This window comes from Micropterus dolomieu, linkage group LG23, assembly GCF_021292245.1.
Source record: "Micropterus dolomieu isolate WLL.071019.BEF.003 ecotype Adirondacks linkage group LG23, ASM2129224v1, whole genome shotgun sequence".
In the NCBI taxonomy this organism is placed as follows: Eukaryota; Metazoa; Chordata; class Actinopteri; order Centrarchiformes; family Centrarchidae; genus Micropterus; species Micropterus dolomieu.
Genome location: NC_060172.1, coordinates 76,119 through 95,798, shown reverse-complemented (window position 1 = coordinate 95,798; position 19,680 = coordinate 76,119). Strand labels below are relative to the sequence as shown.

Here is a 19,680-nt window from a genome sequence, read left to right as displayed (position 1 = left end):
GGGGGGGGGGGGGGGGGGGGGGGGGGGGGGGAGAGGTGTCAGATACTGAAGCAGATAGACACTCTGTCCATTCGCCATGAGGCACAAAAGGGAGGAGGACGCATGCACAGATGGGAGACGAGGCTGCTAATCAGAGCCTGAGGACGTTTATGCAACAACACAGCTACAGCAGAATGTCAAGAGTTTAGTTTATGATCGGAAAAGAGGAACACAACACGGACTGAAGCAGAGAGGTAAGAGCGTGATTCAACCTTTAAAGCATAATTCAACCCGTCCTGCTTCACTGTTCAACCTGTTATTTCAATATACTCCTCGTGCCCAACAGGAACAAACTTACATGCATCACAAACAACTCCACTGAAATAATTGGTCTCCCCACTCCCAACCTATCGGACCTCAGTAGAAAAGCCATTTTACGGAAAGAACACATAATAGTACACGACATCAGTCATCCTCTCCACACATTGAGCTCATTGAAACGGGCTCGCTATAGCAGGAGTTTTATCCCCTCTGCCACAGCACTACTCTACAAAACTACTTGCTAAATAAGAAAGTATGTATGTTTGGTGTCAATTTGTGTATAAATGTGCTGTCTGATTAAATGATATGTTGTTAGGTGTGTTCATGTTGTTTTTATGTGAGGCTAAGTATGTATAGATGGTGGAAACAAATTGTTAATCGTTTTCTACGCCACAGGGATCATTTATGGTTTAATACCAAAGCCATAGGAAAAAAAAATAGTAGAAACAAAATGACACCTCAAACATATGCCTCAATAGCAGGGGGCTTCAAAGTCTGACACAGTTCCCATAATGCTTTGGTGGATGTGTATTGTTGCCATCAATTCAGTTTTTTGTGTGCTTACAGGCTACTTGTTTTACATTTTGGCAAATTGGCACTGTAAAAAGTATGCTGAATTAGCTATTCACATTTCTGGTTTGCAATGTACCCACCACTGTACAGACATCCGTGAAAGTCGGATAAGATACGGAACGGTATCCTTGTTTTTCACCCTTGTTATGCAGTGTAAATAAAAAATTGAAAGACTAGTGAAATCTGCGATGAGGGCCGCAACTAACGATTATTTTCATTATCGACATCTGTTAATTTTCACGATGAATCGACTGCACCTAGGGCTGGGCAACAAAACAATAATGATAATTATCGCAATATAATTTTCCTCAATAACAATATAACAAATGTTCAACGAATTTGTACTTCATTTTTCTACCAAGATATTTATTTTGTTGGAGAAAAGGGACTGAAAAAACATTTACTAATCATATTTTTGGAAAAAAGATTTTATCAGAATCGTTTTGAATGTTCTACATTAGATTTGTTAATTGATCCACTGTTTGGCATCTTATAAAATAGTTTAACCACACAAATAAACATCTGATTTCTTCAACTTTTCACCTTAACTTGAAAGAAATAATTATTTGACATTTATCGTGATAATTATCGATACTGAATGGTATAAAATATTTTTATCGTGATAATATTTTTGGTCATATCGCCCAGCCCTAACTAATTGTTTAGTCTATAAAATGTCGTAACAATTTTCTTTTGTCCAACCAACAGTCCAAACCTCATCATAAATGACAAAAAATAGCATCATTCCTCACATTTAAGAAGATGAAACTAGCACTTTTTAAAATTTTTAAAAATAATTGTAGATTAATTTTCTTTCAATCGACTAATCGATTAATCGACTAATCTTTGGCACACAAACAATCTGCTCAAAACAAACAGCCTTGAAACACTTCCAGCACTTCACACTTTTAGTAGTTTACTATTTATCTTGTTCTCAATTAGTCGTACATTTTAACTACCTTGCTCTTGCACGGGTTATTTATTTTTTTTAATACCTGTGGTTGGTGTTATTTTATTGTTTGTTTAATTGTTTGTGATTCTATGAGCATCAAGTGCACGTGAACAGAATCACTCGGTCATCAATTACTAATAGGTGGGAGAGTCTCATATACTTGTGCAGTGTAAATGTAGGGAACAGACTGTATCATGTGTGTGACTGCGAAGTACATATGTGGTTATTGTTTGTTAATGATTCCCGAGACTAATTTCCTCCAGGGGACAATAAAGTTTATATTGATCTTGATTGATATTGAAGACAATTTTAAAAAGTGACGATTCTCACGCAAAAGCGTTTTAAAGCGTCTTTTTTCCTATGGTTTCTAAGCGGGAAGTGTAACTCAAACTGAATGACATCAATATGTGTTTCATGAAGGAAGATCAGAGTTCGGAAGGTTAATCTCGAGGAAAGTGGGAAACAGGTTACAGAGAGGAATAGTAATAACGTTAGGATATTATAATTAGATGAATATGATTAGCGACTAATTAAATAACTGAATATTAATGAAAGGTTAAATGCTGATCTGTGAATCTCACCAGTACTGGTCTCCAGTCATACACTTCTCATAAACCGGCCCCGGCAGCTCCTTAGTGTCTGGGAAGATGTTGTCGTGGTTCAGGATGACCGTTTTGATGACCTCATTCACGTGCGCCTGACAAGCCACCTGGTCCAGCGTGTCCGGTGTGGGCAGGAGAGTGGGGCCGAATACAATGGCCAGGTTCCCAGCATCCATCATGTTCTCATCGCTGTACTGGGAAAGGCTGTGGGAAAGGAAAACCGTACAAATATTTTTATACATCCCTGTTCGGGTTCACATGGAACAGTCATCCTCACATTTTCTGTTACAACTAGTTCTTTCTGGCCAGCTGTCATTATCTAAAATGATATGCCCAAATAATGTAATTGGCCCAGAAAATTTGGATAATTTAGAAAACTCTCTAAGGACCCTAATATGTTATATTATCTATTGTGAGCAACTAGTTTCACAGATGGCTTCTTCAGGTTCACAAATGAAATTACAAAACTGGAATTTACTGGTCATGTGACCTACACAGTGTCTATTTGGCACACGTGTGAGTGTTTTTGTAATAACCTGAAGGCGAAATGAGTTGCTCACAATAAATATAGTAACGTCATTTCAGTGTGCGGAGCTTGTTTTCGATTTTTCTAAAGTTTAACCTAATTTCTTGTTTTATCCAATAATATCTATTCGCACCCTTCATTAAAGTTATAATCCTTTGATAAGATTTTCATAAAATGAAATCACGTTTTTCATACTATTTATGGTCGGCATTTTTTCAGCAATATACATATTTAAATTCTGTAATTACCTTTCTTATATACTGTAGTATTCTTCCTTGTTAGTGGGTCCACCATTCCTGTACTGCATTTAAATTGCCTTAACAACAGCATGTAATCCAGTGTTAATTTTATTTCATTGAGATTTACTGCTAATGCTAATATAACATTTATTACTGCTATTGCTTCACATTAAAAGCATTCAGAAAGCGATCAGCAGATTAATTGATGGTGAAAACAATTGTTTGATGCAGCGCTCGTTGTATCTGTGCTTTAATGACGATGTGCTCACATTTAACTGTGCAGTACAAACGAGTTATTAACTCCTCTGAGAGCTGTAGAAACGTTTTTCAGCTTTCTGTAAAGGCTGATGAAAGAAACCCTCTGTGAGAAACATACATTGTCTAGCTGAGAGTAGCTGAACAGAAGCTGGTTTAAGAAGCGAGTGGGTTTTTATTACAAGAAACTGGAAATGTAAACCATCCTGCTCCGTGAAAACAACTCAGTCTTTTCAGCAGATTTCCTGCCAATTACAAACAGCTCATTTCCTGCCAATTACAAACAGCTCATTATGTAATGGTCTAATTTGCGAAAAAAATGTTTGCTTAAAAATGTCCATCTTACTGATGTTTAAATGCTCTATGCACTAAATCCTTTCCGTATTCAGTCTCTTTTATTGTTTCGTGGGATGTTGCCACCAGCTGGCACGGGACCTGGAAATTAAATACTGATAAAAATAGAAATTTTTTCTCTCTTCTTGACAGTGAAGCTCCTGGTTTGATAACACTGAATCTAAATGCACTTCATGGGCCTGCTAATAAACGAACTAATACATTCAGCGGGTACATCACACCTGCACGTCACACTTAGTTCCCCTCCTCTCCATCCCTCGCTGCTCTCTCATTCTATATTTATTTGAGAGGCTGCAGAGATGAAATGAGCTTCGTTTTATCATCTCTACATGCTTTAAGTGCGCACTTCTAACCCCCCTCAACACAAGAGAGGTTTATCCTCAGCTTTAAAACCACGTTGGAAGAGGGGAACAACTCTGGGAAAATGGAAAGAAATGGGCGATAATCATTAACTGTGAGGGCCTGGTTTTGTGTAAGTGGATGCTCACTGGTTGAGGAAGGCGAACAGGTAACGCATCACCACCAGCGTCGCCCTCGGGACACCCAGCAGGATCTTGCGGATGCACTGCGCTCTCTCATACATGTTCTCGATTCCTGCAGCAAGAAACACACAATAGAGCAGTCACAATCAATCCCTGAGACATCACAAGGGACTAAGCACATTTACTCAAGTACAATACTTAAGCACAATTTTTTTTCCCTAGGTACTTATACTACAAAGGCAAATATTGTATTTACAAGTTTACTTTTCAGATTGAGATTTTACTTTACTTTTTTTTTGTTACTTTTACATACGGACTTATATGATGCATTATTATAGATACCTTGCAGTACACTTAGCCAATAAAATGAGCTTCACCTAGACCAACTACAAAATTAAAAGTACCGCTTACATATTTGTACATCATTAATAATGATGAACACTCACAGGGGCCATTCTGCCTAATCAGTCCTTTTACTTTTGATACTTACTAAGTACATTACTTATACTTTCATATTTTTTTAATGCAGGACTTTTACTTATAATTGAGTATTTTAATAGCCTGGTATTGCTATTTTTACTTAAGTCAATTATTCAAATACTTCCACCACTGCGGGTAAAGTAACAAATAGGGGTGGCATCGGTGCAGTGGATAAGACACATGCGTTCGATTCCAACTCAACATCCATCGATGTGCCTGAGCAAGACATTTCTTGTAACTCATTAGCTGACACATACACTGATCCCAATATTTAAATGATAAGCGAAAACAGTTAGATTTATTGGCCATGTGATTTCTACTGTTTTAGGCTAATTGGCACCATTAAAAATATGCCACATTAGCATATGCAACCTCTGACATATATTGCAAATTGTAAGTCGCTTTGAAGAAAAGCATCAGCTAAGTGACTAATTAATTAATTAATTAATTAATTAATTAACTGCATAGCTGGGTGTGGTCGGACTTGGGCTCTGTTGCAGCTGCAACTGCATTGCCCAATCAAAACAGGATGTTTAAGGCCATACCACAAATCTATATTTAAGAATTTGAAAAACTCCAATAACCTTTAATGACATTACGGCAGCTTTTTTTTAACCACAACACATAACATTATTTATGTTAGATATTGTATGTTATATATTGTTTGTGTTTTTGATGAGGGTACCTTGAGTGTGTTTCTTGCTTTAACAAGGCCCCGGTCCCCCACTGACACTCCCCCCTTCCCTCTTTGCACATAACTGTACATACCCCGGTAAATTGCACATATTTGTTGTTTGTTAATCGTTATTCTTCTATATTTTATATTTAGTCAGTCTATCCCATATTTATATATTTCTACATTTATTTATGTCAACTGAATGTTTGTCTTTGTTTGTCTATGTGCAGCACCTTATCTCCAAAACAAATTCCTCGTATGTGTAAAAACTACTTGGCAATTAAAGCTTTTCTGTTCTGTTTCTGTTCTTAAATATATGAGTGATTAAAATATGTATTGAGCAAAACACTATAGTTGAAAAATAACTTGTCAAGCCTCTCTGGTGGACAAACTACCAATGGAGTTATTGTTTCTAGATTACTGGAAAATTAGCATTTCTCCACAGCAATTTCTTTTAACTCATTAGCCGACACATACACTGATCCCAATATTTGAATAATAAGTGAAAACAGTTTGATATATTGGGCATGCGATGATACTACTTCAGGCAAATTTGCACCATTATTCCACATTAGCTATTAGCAGTTTACAATGTTTCCATGGTTGTACAGACAACTATCACCGCATTACTTTGATACTGAAGACAACATAAAACCGCGATGAGGGAAGTTGTTGTGATGATTTCTACGCGGGTTTTATAGACGTTGATTCACGTCAAGTACAAAAAATGATGATGATATCTAAAGATATGTACTGTGACTCTGAGGAGGAGTGCAATTGTTGACACAAACCGCGCCAATCTGGTTAAAGTAACTTAACTGCCTGTCTAATATAACTAACATCCAGATGTAGAGTTCAGTTTTCCTCCTTTGGAGTAAAAGCTGTTCCACAAAAGAGGAATGGTTTGCAGATAGTTATGAGACAGTGGTATAAATTTGTCCCATAGGGCTAAGACGTTGCATGCAATGGTGAACAAAATGCCTAAGGAAAGTGACTGAGAACTTTTGAGCTAACGGTTAGCTCGCCAGCTAGTAGTTCACAAACTAGCTCTGCTTCGGACCCCCACATATTTCGCATCGACTTAAACAGACAGTGATACTCACGGACGCAGGAGATGAGGTCATTAAACCTTTCCTTGGGAAACAGCGGGTTCTCCAAACCCCTGAAGTAGAGCTTCAGCACTCCAGCCACGGAGTTGATGTCATGGTTGCTCTCCTCGTCAATCAGTGGATCATTACCTAGACGACAGACAGGACGAGTTCAACCACGTCCTTTTTTCACCAAAAGCTGCTGATCACGTGACCTTCAGGTGACCTTCTCACCTCTCTCGAAGGAGTTCTTGATGTCGTTGACCTCCACCTGAGATCCTGACACCCGGAAGATGCCTTGATGCTGAAGACCTGTTGGGAACAGAAAGGTGTTTCAGTCTCTCAGTATGTGCTGCACTGTCAGCATGGAGCTCAGGGTTTCCGCAGAGTTCACCAGGTAACATTTAAGACCTTTTTAATACCACATATAAAGCAATTCAATACCTGTTTTACAATCATACTGTCCAAAGTATGTCAGACTTTCATAAATTAAATCAATGACTTTTTCATATCTTTTAAGGCCTCTCTAAATTCAATGATTTTCAAGACCTACGGATTCCTTGGATTTGGTAAAACAGCAGCCGAGTTGTTGAAGACACCACTGCAGCATATATATTTCTCATCAATAACAGATGAGTTAATGGAACCTGAATGTTTAAACTCACCATGTAGGTTGATGTAGCGGATGCAGCTCTCCACAAGCAAGGGTATGGCTTTGGTTGAATCCTATAAACACAGTCATCAAGTACACAATTAAGTTACTGTCTACTTTATTCCTGCTGATTCTGCTTTCTGAGTGAAGTCCTTATAGACTCCTAATTCTTGTGACATTATTTTATTCAGTATTATTATCCAGCAGACAAAAATAGAATCATTTGTCATAAATTGTTTTTGTTGATACCTCATAGCTTACAATATATCTTAACTACTGTCATATATACATAATAGATATGATCATTTTCATTCTTTTAGAATAATATTAACTGAAAAAATAGAGATAACATTTTTGTCTTTACTTTTTTATCTCCCCTCTAAAAGCACACACAGGAGTTTGTACTATTTGTTACAGCCCTGAGTACAGTCTGCAGGCCTCCTCTGAGGTTGCACGTGCAGCTGTCGCCTATTAGAGGATCAAGCGGTAGCCTATATGTAGGCTGACAGGCGAAACAAAGGGCAAATTAAGTCCGTAAATCACTCAGCATTGGTCGTTAAGCTTATTGCTCTCAGGGCAGGATAATAATTGAACATTCGTTTTTATCACTGCCTGTTGTCTCTCATTTTAATTTCAGGTACTCTAACTGTTAGCGATAAAAGGGTGTGTGTGTGTGTTGAGGGGAGGTATTACCACATACACACAGAGAAACAAGCCTGGTAGAAATGAAACTCTACCTGATGCTTGCTATGGGAGTTCTTTCGCCCACGACTGTAATGAGAGAGAGAGAGATGTGTCTCAGTTTCATAGAGCTCGAACTGAAGTGGTGGGAAGGGAAGTAACACTTTATTATTATTATTATTATTATTCGTATTATTAACGTGAAGAGAAAATATGCACTCTGACATGAAATAATACCTGGTAGTCAGCAGTTCAGCTTTATATCCTGTAAAAGACAAAAAAAAATAATTTAAGGGAAGGATGCTGAAGGTAATCATGTGTATTATGAAATGTAAGATAGAAGACAAGTAAGAGAGGGTTTCTGCGTGAATTACCCTCTGCTAAAGCTTTCTTCAGTATGTCATGTTTGGCCTGTAATTTGGAAATGAGATTACTCCCCTCCAGATACTCGCGGAATTTCTGAGGATTGAATAATAAAAACACAAATACAGAAGTTCAATTCACTGTGTATCCAATACATGAGCCTCCCCAACAGCCACAAAGCTTAATCCAAAGTCAACAAGCTTCATAAATGATTATAAAATATTCTGAACGAGCCAATTAATTAGCTTTGACTTTTTAAGCATTTTAATGACTTTAAATGAAGATATGCAGTATAAAATTAACTCCCAGCCACGCAAGACGCACTTATTCAACACGAGCTTGCTCCTACTCCCAACTCTATCTAAAACCAGACTCATGAAGACTCATGAATGATTGGCTGAGTTGCCAATCAAGTCCTCACACAAGTGAGGCTGTTCCTGTTTGTATTTCTCATGCTATCAATAACTGTAGCTTATATATACACAAGCTTATATATAAATAGGACGGGTTAAATGCAAAGAATGAATGTCACATGTGATGTACTGTGTATAAATTGTATGTGAGCAATAAAAAAGTTGATTTTATAAATACAAAGGTGACACATTGCATTACTTTGAGCGCCGACTTTATTCAACTACTTCCTTTCCATCTAGCCTTAGTACAGTAGCCTGGCAGGACACACAGTAGCTATTTCCAGCTCCACCGCTCCAGTCCGACCTGCGGCTACAACACCACAAACAAGGAGCGGCCACATGATAGGGGTTGAAGGTTTTATATGCACTATTATATATCTGCATTGCTGTAACTAAGTCTTTAAGCATTAAGCGGAAAAGCAGAATATAACAATCAAGTCAAGACTAGATTTCGTGTTTATGTTGAATTTGTTTTCAAGTCCAAGGTTTGTTTAGCTTTCTTTCTGCTTGATAAGAAAAGAGACTTTTAGATTAAGTATCCAAACTCAGCTGTCGGATGAAGTGTGTTTGCTTTTTTGATTCCATTGCTGAGTTAACACATTTCTATAGTTACAGTCACAGCTCAGTGCACAACGATAGAAAACAACATTAGTGTGTAAGCATAAGTCCTGTAGCTCCACCCAGGTAAATAATCACAAGCCACACTGTCAACTTTAAAGAGTAACTAAAACCCTCCTGTGTTTGCTGGCCTCCTGTGATTTAACTTCCCACCTTGGTGCAGTGATGCACAGGTGTACTGCAGGACACAGTGACATCACCGTTGGGAGTGGCTACAGGTGCAAGAGAGCACACCTCTGACCACACCCAACCAGAGGTGAAACAGGCCTGATACCTTTAACCACTCACAGTGAAGTAGAAGAGCTCCGTCTCCTGCTGATTGGCCCGTCTCTTGGCCAGGCTGGGTTTGTTTAAGTAGCCGTCCGACACGCTGGACTTGACCGACTCAGAGGATGGGCTGTGGGTGAAGCTCTGGGAGACGTCGAAGTCGTCCAACACTGTCATGTCCTGCAGGGTGGTCAGAGTCGCACCCCAGGTCTTCTTCACCTAGAGGGGGACAGAAAAAAGAACCTAAAAAAAGGTCTAGCTTTTAATTTTCCACTTGATTGTAGGGTGGTGGAAATTTAGCAATATAAAAACCAAATGGGAATGTCTTTTGTTTGGTTTTGGCAGCGTTAAATACCTGACAAATCAAGTTCCTTCATATAAATTACTATGATTTCACAGTGTATATCATTACATTGTCCAACTCTATAATAATCAAACCTTTCAAATCTATTCACCTGTGAAAGGAATTTCAATGTGTTTTACGATTTTTCTCTTAAGCTCTAGATCAATACTGAATGTAGTGTTTTTAAATTTTCCTACAACTTTAATACTTTCTTTGATGTAGCATAGTTAGTTTGCAACCTACTGAGGGAAAATTTTTATTGACATTGATCTGAAGAACATCCCAGGTTCCTTCCAGAAGTAAGAAAACCTCAAAATCCCACTGACATTTGTAACTATGCTAATAACTAAATATCCAGCCTCTGAACAGAAGCAAGTAGGAAGTTGGAAGAAATACTTTAGAAGGGAGCGTTGGTGAGTTCTATGGATATGAACGACACCAAGTTAGGATGGTGTAAGGAGCAGAAGCTGCTGCAGTGGAGCTGATATGTCTTAGAATATGGAAAGCAAATTCCGGGAACATTTTTCATTTTCTTCAGAAAAACTTGCTGAATGAAATATTGATTTGAGTTACTGAAGCTAATGGAAATGAGGTTAGACAGGAAGTGACATCGTGACTTCTCTATAGTGTGCGATGATGAACACCCAGTGGAGTTTTATCAGAATTCACAGTTGGATTATATAAATTGGAAAAAAGCATGGCTTTTACCTCATACATTTTATATTTCCAACAAGGTAAAAGTAATTCATTTAAAAATCTTACATAAAATTTATCCTGTTAATTCTATAATATCCAAATATCTGGATAGCTCCTGTTCCTTTTGTGGACGCGCTGATGAAACATTTATTCATCTTTTCTTTTATTGTGATTCTACAAAGAAGTTTTTGTCTGATTTAAATTATTTCATATTCCATCCCCCCATGGTCATTTATAACTTTTCTCTCTAGGATGTAATATGTTACTATGATAATATTAATGTTCAGTCTCTAATTCATGTGGTTAACTTTTTTATTTTAATCTTAGGGTCTCAACCCTCATTCCCTCTCTTTTTAGTGGAATTTAAATCACTTTTCAAATCCCCTTCCCTGATAGACAATAACAAAAGCAACAGATTCATAGAGTTCTGATGTTATAAAAGTATATATCCTTTATGTATTGTTAGTGTATGATGAATCTACCCTTTTAGTATCCCGTGACTGGTTATTTCTTACATGTATTCTTTTATTTTCTTTTTCTGAAATACATTTATTTATTTATTTCAATATTTAATTTATATGGTTGTTTTTTCCCCATAGTGTTAGCTAGCTGATAAGGATAAGTGAAAATTTTTATGTATGCTTTGATAATGCAGATTTCTTTTATGCATATATATTTGTGATATGGGAAATGTATTGGCTCTCCGACTTTGTTCTGTGTTTTTGTATGCATCTGACTATTTTTGTAATTTATAATAAATAAAGTTTATTTAATAAAAAATTATTTATATAACAGCCAGTGGATAAGTGTGGAGAACATCGCCTTCCTCTTCCATAGTTTTTCATCATAAAAGATCTATAATTGCAAGCCTAAATTAATAGATAAATAATTAAACCCATGATTTGTGCTGTAACAGGGATAAAAGTTGAATTTATCTCTCCCAAAACTGGTGTGACAAACCCAAATCCTCACCGTTACAAAGCTGCATTTTTACTGTAAGGTTATCCTGCACAAGGTCAGTGACAAATTACTCCACCAAAATACTGTATGTCACTCTGAGAAACAGTTAGGACATTAAATATGAGCCCAGAACTGCATGTGAATCTATTTTTCCACCAAACTCTAACTTTGTGCTCGACTGATCCGGTGTGGAAGGATGACTCTGCAGGCTCATATGAGCAGTTCACTGAACACCTAAATAAATGTCATTACTGCACGAGGCTTCATGGATCACAACTGTTTCAGGGCGGAGTTTCCTTTTCCAAAACGTTTGATGAAGTGTGTGTGTTCAAGCACAACTGCTCTGTTTATGTATCCTCCATATGCAAAGCGTGTTTGTATTTAGAGCAAAGATAATGGGCGTAAAAGTGTTTTTATTTGTATATGATAATCAGGGTGCGTTTGCATCCACGTGTGTGTATTTGTAAGCCGCTGAGACGTGCAGATGCAGCTCATTAATCCAGACTCCATCAGCATTTTTATGCCCTTCAGGGTGAGTTAACAGCTGCCCTCTGTGCACACAACAGAGAGGACGCCACAGACTGCATCACCAAGTCGCCTTCAGATGGCACAAGTTTATTTTTAGAGGCTACATCTGCTACATTATCACCCCATTAGAACGGTATAAATTACCATAACTTTGTGTAAAGTTAGAAATACATTTTGTAATCGGTGAGGTTTTTGGCCCCTGCGGCGGAGTCCGTGTGTTAGTTCAACACTTAGGGCCAGAGTGAAATATAAAAAAAACAATTGGACAATTGCCAGGACAGTTGGTACAGGCACTAATGGTCTCCAGGGGATAAATCCAAACGACTTTTCACAGACTTGTGTCTCATCTCCGATATTTTCAGTGATTCAAATAGGTCTGTTATTGAGCACATTGGGAAACAACCGTGCTAATCTGAGCTTCGTAAGGGAGGATTGAGAAAGGAGGCATCTTCCTGAACCTGAGCAAAATGACCACAGAAATTATGAAAAGAGTAGACGACATCGACAAAGCTGTACAGCAGGGGTCGGCAAATAAGTCTGGCATCGGGCCAAATTTTTTTCCAGCCGTTCCATGGCGGGCCAGAACATTATTTCAGTCAAATCATTTCAAACCCTTGGATACTCGTGCACGTTTAGCTCAGTCGGTAGAGTGCGGGACTCCCGTTGGAGGAGTTCTGTGATCGATCCCAAAATGTTTTCTCCCTTGTTAAACAAATTCATTAGCCTCTAAGGACACTTTTTCACATGTGCTGCAGTGTGTGTGTCCCGGCGTTTGATCCGCATTCATAAACCTATGGACACTAATTTTCATTTCCCTGAGAAAATTAAGGAGAATCCAATCACACGTTTGCTGACAGCTTTTACAGAGGGGTCTCTTTCGCATGTCCTCTCAATTTACAGCGTCAGCCGCTATCAATATATTTATTTTTATTTTTCTGCTGTCAAAGCAATCAGGCCGCCTATTGCTGACCACTGTTGTTTTAAGTAACGGTAATTTACCAAACAAATGTTCTGTGTCAACTGAAAATAACTAAGATGTGTCCCATGCTTCTGATTGGTTAGGGTACAGCTTCACAGGCCTGCTGTGACGAGTTATAGTTGCTAAGCTATGATTGGACAATCATTGTAAGCATGGCTTTTTTATGTCACAGGTTGATGTCGATGTTAACCATCATCTCGGTGTGTTGCGTCAGCGTGTCTGACCTCTTCGTTCTCTATCTTCAGAGACGCCAAGCGGGTCTGGAGCTGTGTGAGGCGGAGGCTGAGCTCAGCCTGGACCTGCGGCTGGGAGCCAATCTGGGTCACCTGACAGGAAGTGGAACAACAACAACAACAACGACAACAGGACAGGATAGTGAAGTTTATGTGTCGGGATTCCTACCAGTGTCCATTTCATGACTTCCTATTAACAATCTGAGCATTTCTGTGACCTGAAATACACAAATATAAATGTAGAATTACTAACAGTTTTTATATATAAAGTTTTTAAGGGACTCTTGATGTTTTGTTGTCTTAAATGTCAACAAAACATCTATCAGCTTTGAATAAAAGACAACAACCATATTTACTTGAAGTTAGTTTTCTTCCTTTTCTCATTTCTGTCTCTGCTAACCAACTTGTAGATGCCTGGCTTCCAAAAAGCTTTAAGAATACAAAACTTTGTAAAGCAATTCTTAACGGAAAAGGTAATATTTAAATAAACCTTAATAAAGTCGTTTATTATCATATAAGAAATCATAGTTTGTGAATATCAAATTGTTCAAAAAGCCTTTTGTTTTCTTCATCTCCAAAAATAATCGCAAAATTTGACTAAATGTGACTTCCGAGTAGTAATTTGAATTTACCAAATTCCTTTAATTTACTTTCTGAAATACGCCTCTCTAAATTAAAGCAGGACTCCCAGGTGTGTTTTCAAACATCTGATCTAAGAGATACTGACTGCGTCGCCCATGTGGGCCTGGAAGCCGAAGCGTTGTGGGGGGCAGAAGGCAGTGGGGTAGAGGCCCAGTAGACGCTGCCTGTCACGGGCGGGGTCCAGGCCCTCCACGGCCCCCTCCAGCACCTCCAGACCCGCCCTCCTGGAGGCTTCAAGGCTCAGTTCGGCTGATAGGTAGGTCTTCAGAGCACGGCTCAGACTGGAGTGGTACCCTAGGTCACAGCACTGAGACACAGGAGGGGCAGATGAAGGAAACATGTTCTCAAAGTGTGAAACCAAGAATTTTGCCCATTTTAAATGTTCCTTTAAACGATGTTCTCAATGATACTTAACAGCAGACTCATATAGGTTTACATCGCGGCCACCAGCTGTAATTACTTCAATTTAGTTTCTGGGAAATCACGTTTTGTTCGTCAGTTTGGTGACGGCTCAAAATAGTACAATACCCACAAGACTGTCCTGCTGCTGCTGTGGAGAAGAAGCCAGCCAGATGTGCGAATCAGAGCGTGAGTGAATTCAAAATGCTTCGTCATTAATTTAGTTTACCCTAACTCTAACATGGAACCATAGCTTCTGAATTCATTCAAAATTAGGCTACAGTTTCGCAGTTAGCGGCACACATGACAGAATTTCAAGCTTTGTGATTAAACGTTTCTTGCCAAAATACACTTTGAGAGTTAACTTCTTCCTTCCACTATAAAAATGAGTCCAGATTTCACACACAGAGACCTTCTATAGACACTCTTACTGCTCTTACACTGACAAAATCCGCTGACCTCTCCAGTGATGAACAGTTTGTGCTACAAATGTATACTCACGTCTATGATATCGGGCAGGTCGTGGATGTAGTATTTAAACACGGAGGCGTTGGTGGCCTCCAGAGTCAACAGATACTCATTCCTGGCTTTAAGAGTCTTCAGTTTGTTCTCTGAGTACTTTGCCTTCCTCTAATGAGGAAAGAAACAGCCACAAAAGAGGAAAATGCTGGTTAGTTTCTGCAAACCCAAAAGTGCATATGACATTCAAAACGGCATGTGGATCCGCATTATCAACAAATAGTGACAAGAGCTTGAGCAGATAATAACAGTTTGCATAAATAAAAGACTTCAGCTCCATATGAACGGGATTTATTCCTCTAACTCAGTGTGAAATGTGACTTTTAAGTGAAAATGGAGTACTTCAGAAATACTTTTTTGCTAGTCTGATAGAACATGCTAACACACGGCAAATAGGCCCATGTAGGAACCAATATGACAAAAAATTAAAATATAAATTAAAGCCATCAGGAGAGCAGTAAGACCCTGTGCTGCTGTAATGTCAGCTACAGGCAGGTACTGCTATTATTTCAGCCTATATTTCTTTACATTTTGGTAAATTGGCACCATTAAAATTATGGCGAGTTAGCTTGTAGCACTTCCTGTTTCCAGTGTGCCCATGGACGTACAGACAACTATCACCGGATCACTTTGACATTAAAGAAAACCTAAAAATGTGGTGATTCTCAGGCGTCTTTTTTCTATGATATCAAAGAGGATCAGATAATGATATCCTCGGGAATCATCTGATTTTAAGTGTGTGACCTTCAGATGACGCCTGAGAGGAAAGAAAAAAAAGATGATTCCTCTCTCCTTGCATCCTTCCTCGGCTCCTCAGTGGGAAGGATAAAGACGTGGGGGAAACCTGGATGCAGTTAAAGGAGCTGAGATGAATGAGATGCACCCCGTACCTTCTCTCTCATCTTCTCCATTTTACGGGCGGCGTTGCGTCTCTGGTGGCGCTCTTCTATCCGCAGGCCGAACACAGGCTCCACCCCTCCGCCCGTCCCCGACACGCCCTTCACGCGGCCCTCCTGACGCTCCGCCTCCCGCAGCTTGGTTTCCGCGTTGATCGTCTCCACGTGGTACATGTGATATGTCTTCATCACCTAAGTAACAGCAGCCCATGAAAACGCAGCCTCTGGACCAAATGGACCACAAAAACTGGAAAACAACATCACACTGCAGCCAGGATGGTTTATTGCTCAAGGTTATCAGGCCCACTCTAATCTGATTTCCAGTGTTTGGACAAGAAGCTTTTAAGGCCGGCGCTCTGACTTCAAATAAACCTTGACATTTGACAAACAAAAATCTGTAATATTTTTTCCTTTAAGCCTCTTTGCAAATCTGTTAACTATAAATCAGACAAAAAGCAGAAGTTCATGAACATCTCTGAATGTAACGCAGAGAGGACTTCTGCCTGGTGGCCATTTTTGCATTTAAAACCGATGTTTTTTGAGCTTTTAAAAGCATAAATATTCCTCTGTGACTTTTCTTACAGTTTCTAATTCATTCTATTCATGCAAAAAGTACTTTAATGATATTTTAACCTTTTAAATTATTCTTTGATGTTTTTTTACAGGGTGTTTACAGATATTAGAGCATTTAATAGATCAAATATATATATATATAATATATATATATAATGTCTGTTAGCATGATCTGAGCTAAGTTTAACTGAATTGATTTTAATAAGTTTTTTAAGACTTTTCACAGACCTGCTGACAACCTGCTTTTAAACTCACAGAATCCACTAACGTCTCCACAGATCATTACATTTTGTTCCACTTACGGTGTAAAGCTCATTCAGAAGCTTCATGAGGTCTTCCTGAAGCTGGAAGATGATCTCCTTACTCTAACAGAGGAGTAAGAAGAGAATAATTTCATCAGCACATAGCAGATACATGCATTCAAACAGTGTGTATTAATTACTTTAAACTTCTACTCCAACACATTCCCGAGGTAAATATTGCACTTTTCTCTGCATTACATTTATCTGATAGATATAGCAACTTCTCAGATTAAGATTTTACCTAAAAAAACATGATACATTTACAAAATACTACACATTGTTAAAGATTAAGCCAGTAGTTTTCAACATCTTTGGCCCTCACAAAAAGCAGTCTAAACTTACCTAAACTCACATGGTTTCATTCAAACCGTTTTGAAACTGTTTGAGGCCCAAAGAGGTAGAATTATCTAAAATTTTACTCCCCCCAAAAATTTCCGAACGCTGTTCTTCTTTCCTCTCCCAATCACCATCTTACAACCCCTCAGATTTAATCTAACAGGACTAAACGAGGTAACAAAGTAGTTAAAACTAGCTTCCCCTCGAGCAGCTACAACGGTAAAATGCTGCTCTAAAATTGATGTCTCAGTAATAATAACAATCTAATAAATGTCATATCAGTCACAGGGACATTTTCTGCATGAGTATTTTTAATACTCCAAGTACATTTTGCTGATAATACTTCCATACGTTTGCTTACATAGGCTTGTGATTGCAGGGCTTAATGTACTGTAATGCTGTAATATTGTATTGACAGCTTTAGTTAATTTGCAGATTACAGTTTTTTCAGCCTATTCCTGTTCAGTGAAAACAAGTACCTCCAGATGTGGTGAAAGATAAACTACAGGATGAGGAGTTCCTTTACGGGCTGAGAAAATCCTTCTCCTCCTTCAGCTAAATAAACTATTTAAACCCCTCTTGAAAATGCATCATCACAAAACTGAAAACAGACAGTTTGTCTGAGATTTTTAAAGATGTGACGTGATGATCTTATAGACCACGATGCATTAAACTACCCAACATCTACAGCAGAAAAAATGCAACATACACATTAATGCAACACAAATATTAATCCAGAAACATCAGATATAATCCAGAAACATTTTACTGCAACATGAGTACTTTTACTTTAAGGCAAGGCTTGAATGCAGGACTTTTACTTGCAGTGGGGTATTTTCTGTGTGTGGTATTTTTACTTAAGTGAAGGATGTGAATGCTTCCTCCACCACTGACAAGAGACACCTTTAATATTGTTGTATTTTATGTATTTTAATTACAAAAATATTGATTGCAGCCACTTTAAGCAAAGGATCTGAGCACTTCTTCCACAGTGCAGGCATAAATAACTGGATTTGACCACACACAAACAAATGAATTCATAGATGAAACAAGCCGAGCTCTGCAGCCTGCACTCAAAATGAATTTCTGTCTCATGTATTAAACAGCCCTTCCAGTTTGGGGAAGGAGTTATGTGGCGGTGCGGCGCCGCATTAATATTACATTATGCTAAATGACTGGAATCCCAGGATGGATGAATCTCGTTCCCATAGCGCCCGCTGAGAAAAGATCAGCTGAGCGTCTCGCCATTGGCCACGGGGCTGTCAGCGTTGTCATGGCCACTGAGCCGTCTGCCTTTTCCCAGCGTCCCTCTTCGGAGCGCAGTTTTTGAGAGGATGTAGTGGTGTGATGGAGGTCTTACTGCTTATAGCTGCTGGCAGCCGCTGCACTTTAGTTAGCATGAATAAAAGACGAGCCGGAAGAGAGATTAATAATGAACACGGCGAGCTAAAGTTGGAGGCGGTTAAGAGCGCGCGTGTGTGTGTGTGCGTGTTTAATTTGTTAAACTCCAAGGCAGCCCAACAGACCTCAGGGGAACACTGACTTTACTTTTCATTAGAATCAACTCGTGTACTTAAAGAAGCCGTATGAAAAATATAACACGCCTAGAGGTCTGCACACAAGGAAAACTCCCAGTGCTGGAAAGTAACATTTACTCAAGCACTGTACAAGTACAATTTAGAGCATTTCCATTTTATGTTGCTTTGTACTTTTACTTCACTACATTTCAGAGAGCAATATTGTACTTTTCATATCAAAAACATGTGATTAGCTTAAGGCTGGACAAACATTAATAATAATTATCTCAATATAATTTTTTTCAATAAAAATATAATGAATGTTCAATAAATATTTAATTTATTATTATTATTAACTTGAATCATATATGAATTAGGACTTCATTTTTTTAATAAGATGTTTATTTTGTTGAGGAAGAAGGACTGAAAAAAGCTTTTACGTCATTTTACTCGTTGACAAAGATTTTATCATAATTGTTTTGAATGTTCTACCTCCGAAGTGATCCACTGTTCGGCATCAACAGTTGACCATAAAGAAGAGTTTAAACCACAATTAACCATCAGGTTTCTTCAACTTTCACTCAGGAGCAAAAATCAGCCACTCAAAAGAAATAACGGTTTGATACTTATCGTGATAATTATCGATATCCAAAGATATGAAACTTTTTATCGTGATAACATTTTTGGACATATCGGCCAGCCCTAGATTAGCTCATAAAATACGATCCATTGTTATAGATGAAACTATGGTGACCACTTACACTCACCTAAAGGATTATTAGGAACACCATACTAATACTGTGTTTGACCCCCTTTCGCCTTCAGAACTGCCTTAATTCTACGTGGCATTGATTCAACAAGGTGCTGAAAGCATTCTTTAGAAATGTTGGCCCATATTGATGGATAGCATCTTGCAGTTGATGGAGATTTGTGGGATGCACATCCAGGGCACGAAGCTCCCGTTCCACCACATCCCAAAGATGCTCTATTGGGTTGAGATCTGGTGACTGTGGGGGCCATTTTAGTACAGTGAACTCATTGTCATGTTCAAGAAACCAATTTGAAATGATTCGAGCTTTGTGACATGGTGCATTATCCTGCTGGAAGTAGCCATCAGAGGATGGGTACATGGTGGCCATAAAGGGATGGACACGGTCAGAAACAATGCTCAGGTAGGCCGTGGCATTTAAACCATGCCCAATTGGCACTAAGGGGCCTAAAGTGTGCCAAGAAAAC

General features: G+C 38.6%; 1 protein-coding gene across 3 annotated transcripts in view; it reads right to left on the bottom strand.

The window, feature by feature from the left end:
* The window catches only part of LOC123963746 (SLIT-ROBO Rho GTPase-activating protein 1-like), a 40,263-nt gene that overhangs the window by 8,411 nt on the left and 12,172 nt on the right, over positions 1–19,680 (bottom strand). For all 3 annotated transcript variants that reach the window (XM_046040787.1, XM_046040789.1, XM_046040790.1), the window contains exons 5-18: positions 16,592–16,654; positions 15,711–15,908; positions 14,803–14,931; positions 13,988–14,209; positions 13,252–13,353; positions 9,543–9,740; positions 8,235–8,319; positions 8,098–8,125; positions 7,917–7,950; positions 7,193–7,253; positions 6,762–6,839; positions 6,543–6,677; positions 4,290–4,395; positions 2,407–2,631 (exon numbers count right to left, since the gene is read on the bottom strand). In XM_046040787.1, coding sequence (XP_045896743.1) covers positions 2,407–2,631; positions 4,290–4,395; positions 6,543–6,677; positions 6,762–6,839; positions 7,193–7,253; positions 7,917–7,950; positions 8,098–8,125; positions 8,235–8,319; positions 9,543–9,740; positions 13,252–13,353; positions 13,988–14,209; positions 14,803–14,931; positions 15,711–15,908; positions 16,592–16,654 — 1,664 coding nt within the window. The remainder of the gene's footprint in view (positions 1–2,406; positions 2,632–4,289; positions 4,396–6,542; positions 6,678–6,761; positions 6,840–7,192; positions 7,254–7,916; positions 7,951–8,097; positions 8,126–8,234; positions 8,320–9,542; positions 9,741–13,251; positions 13,354–13,987; positions 14,210–14,802; positions 14,932–15,710; positions 15,909–16,591; positions 16,655–19,680) is intronic.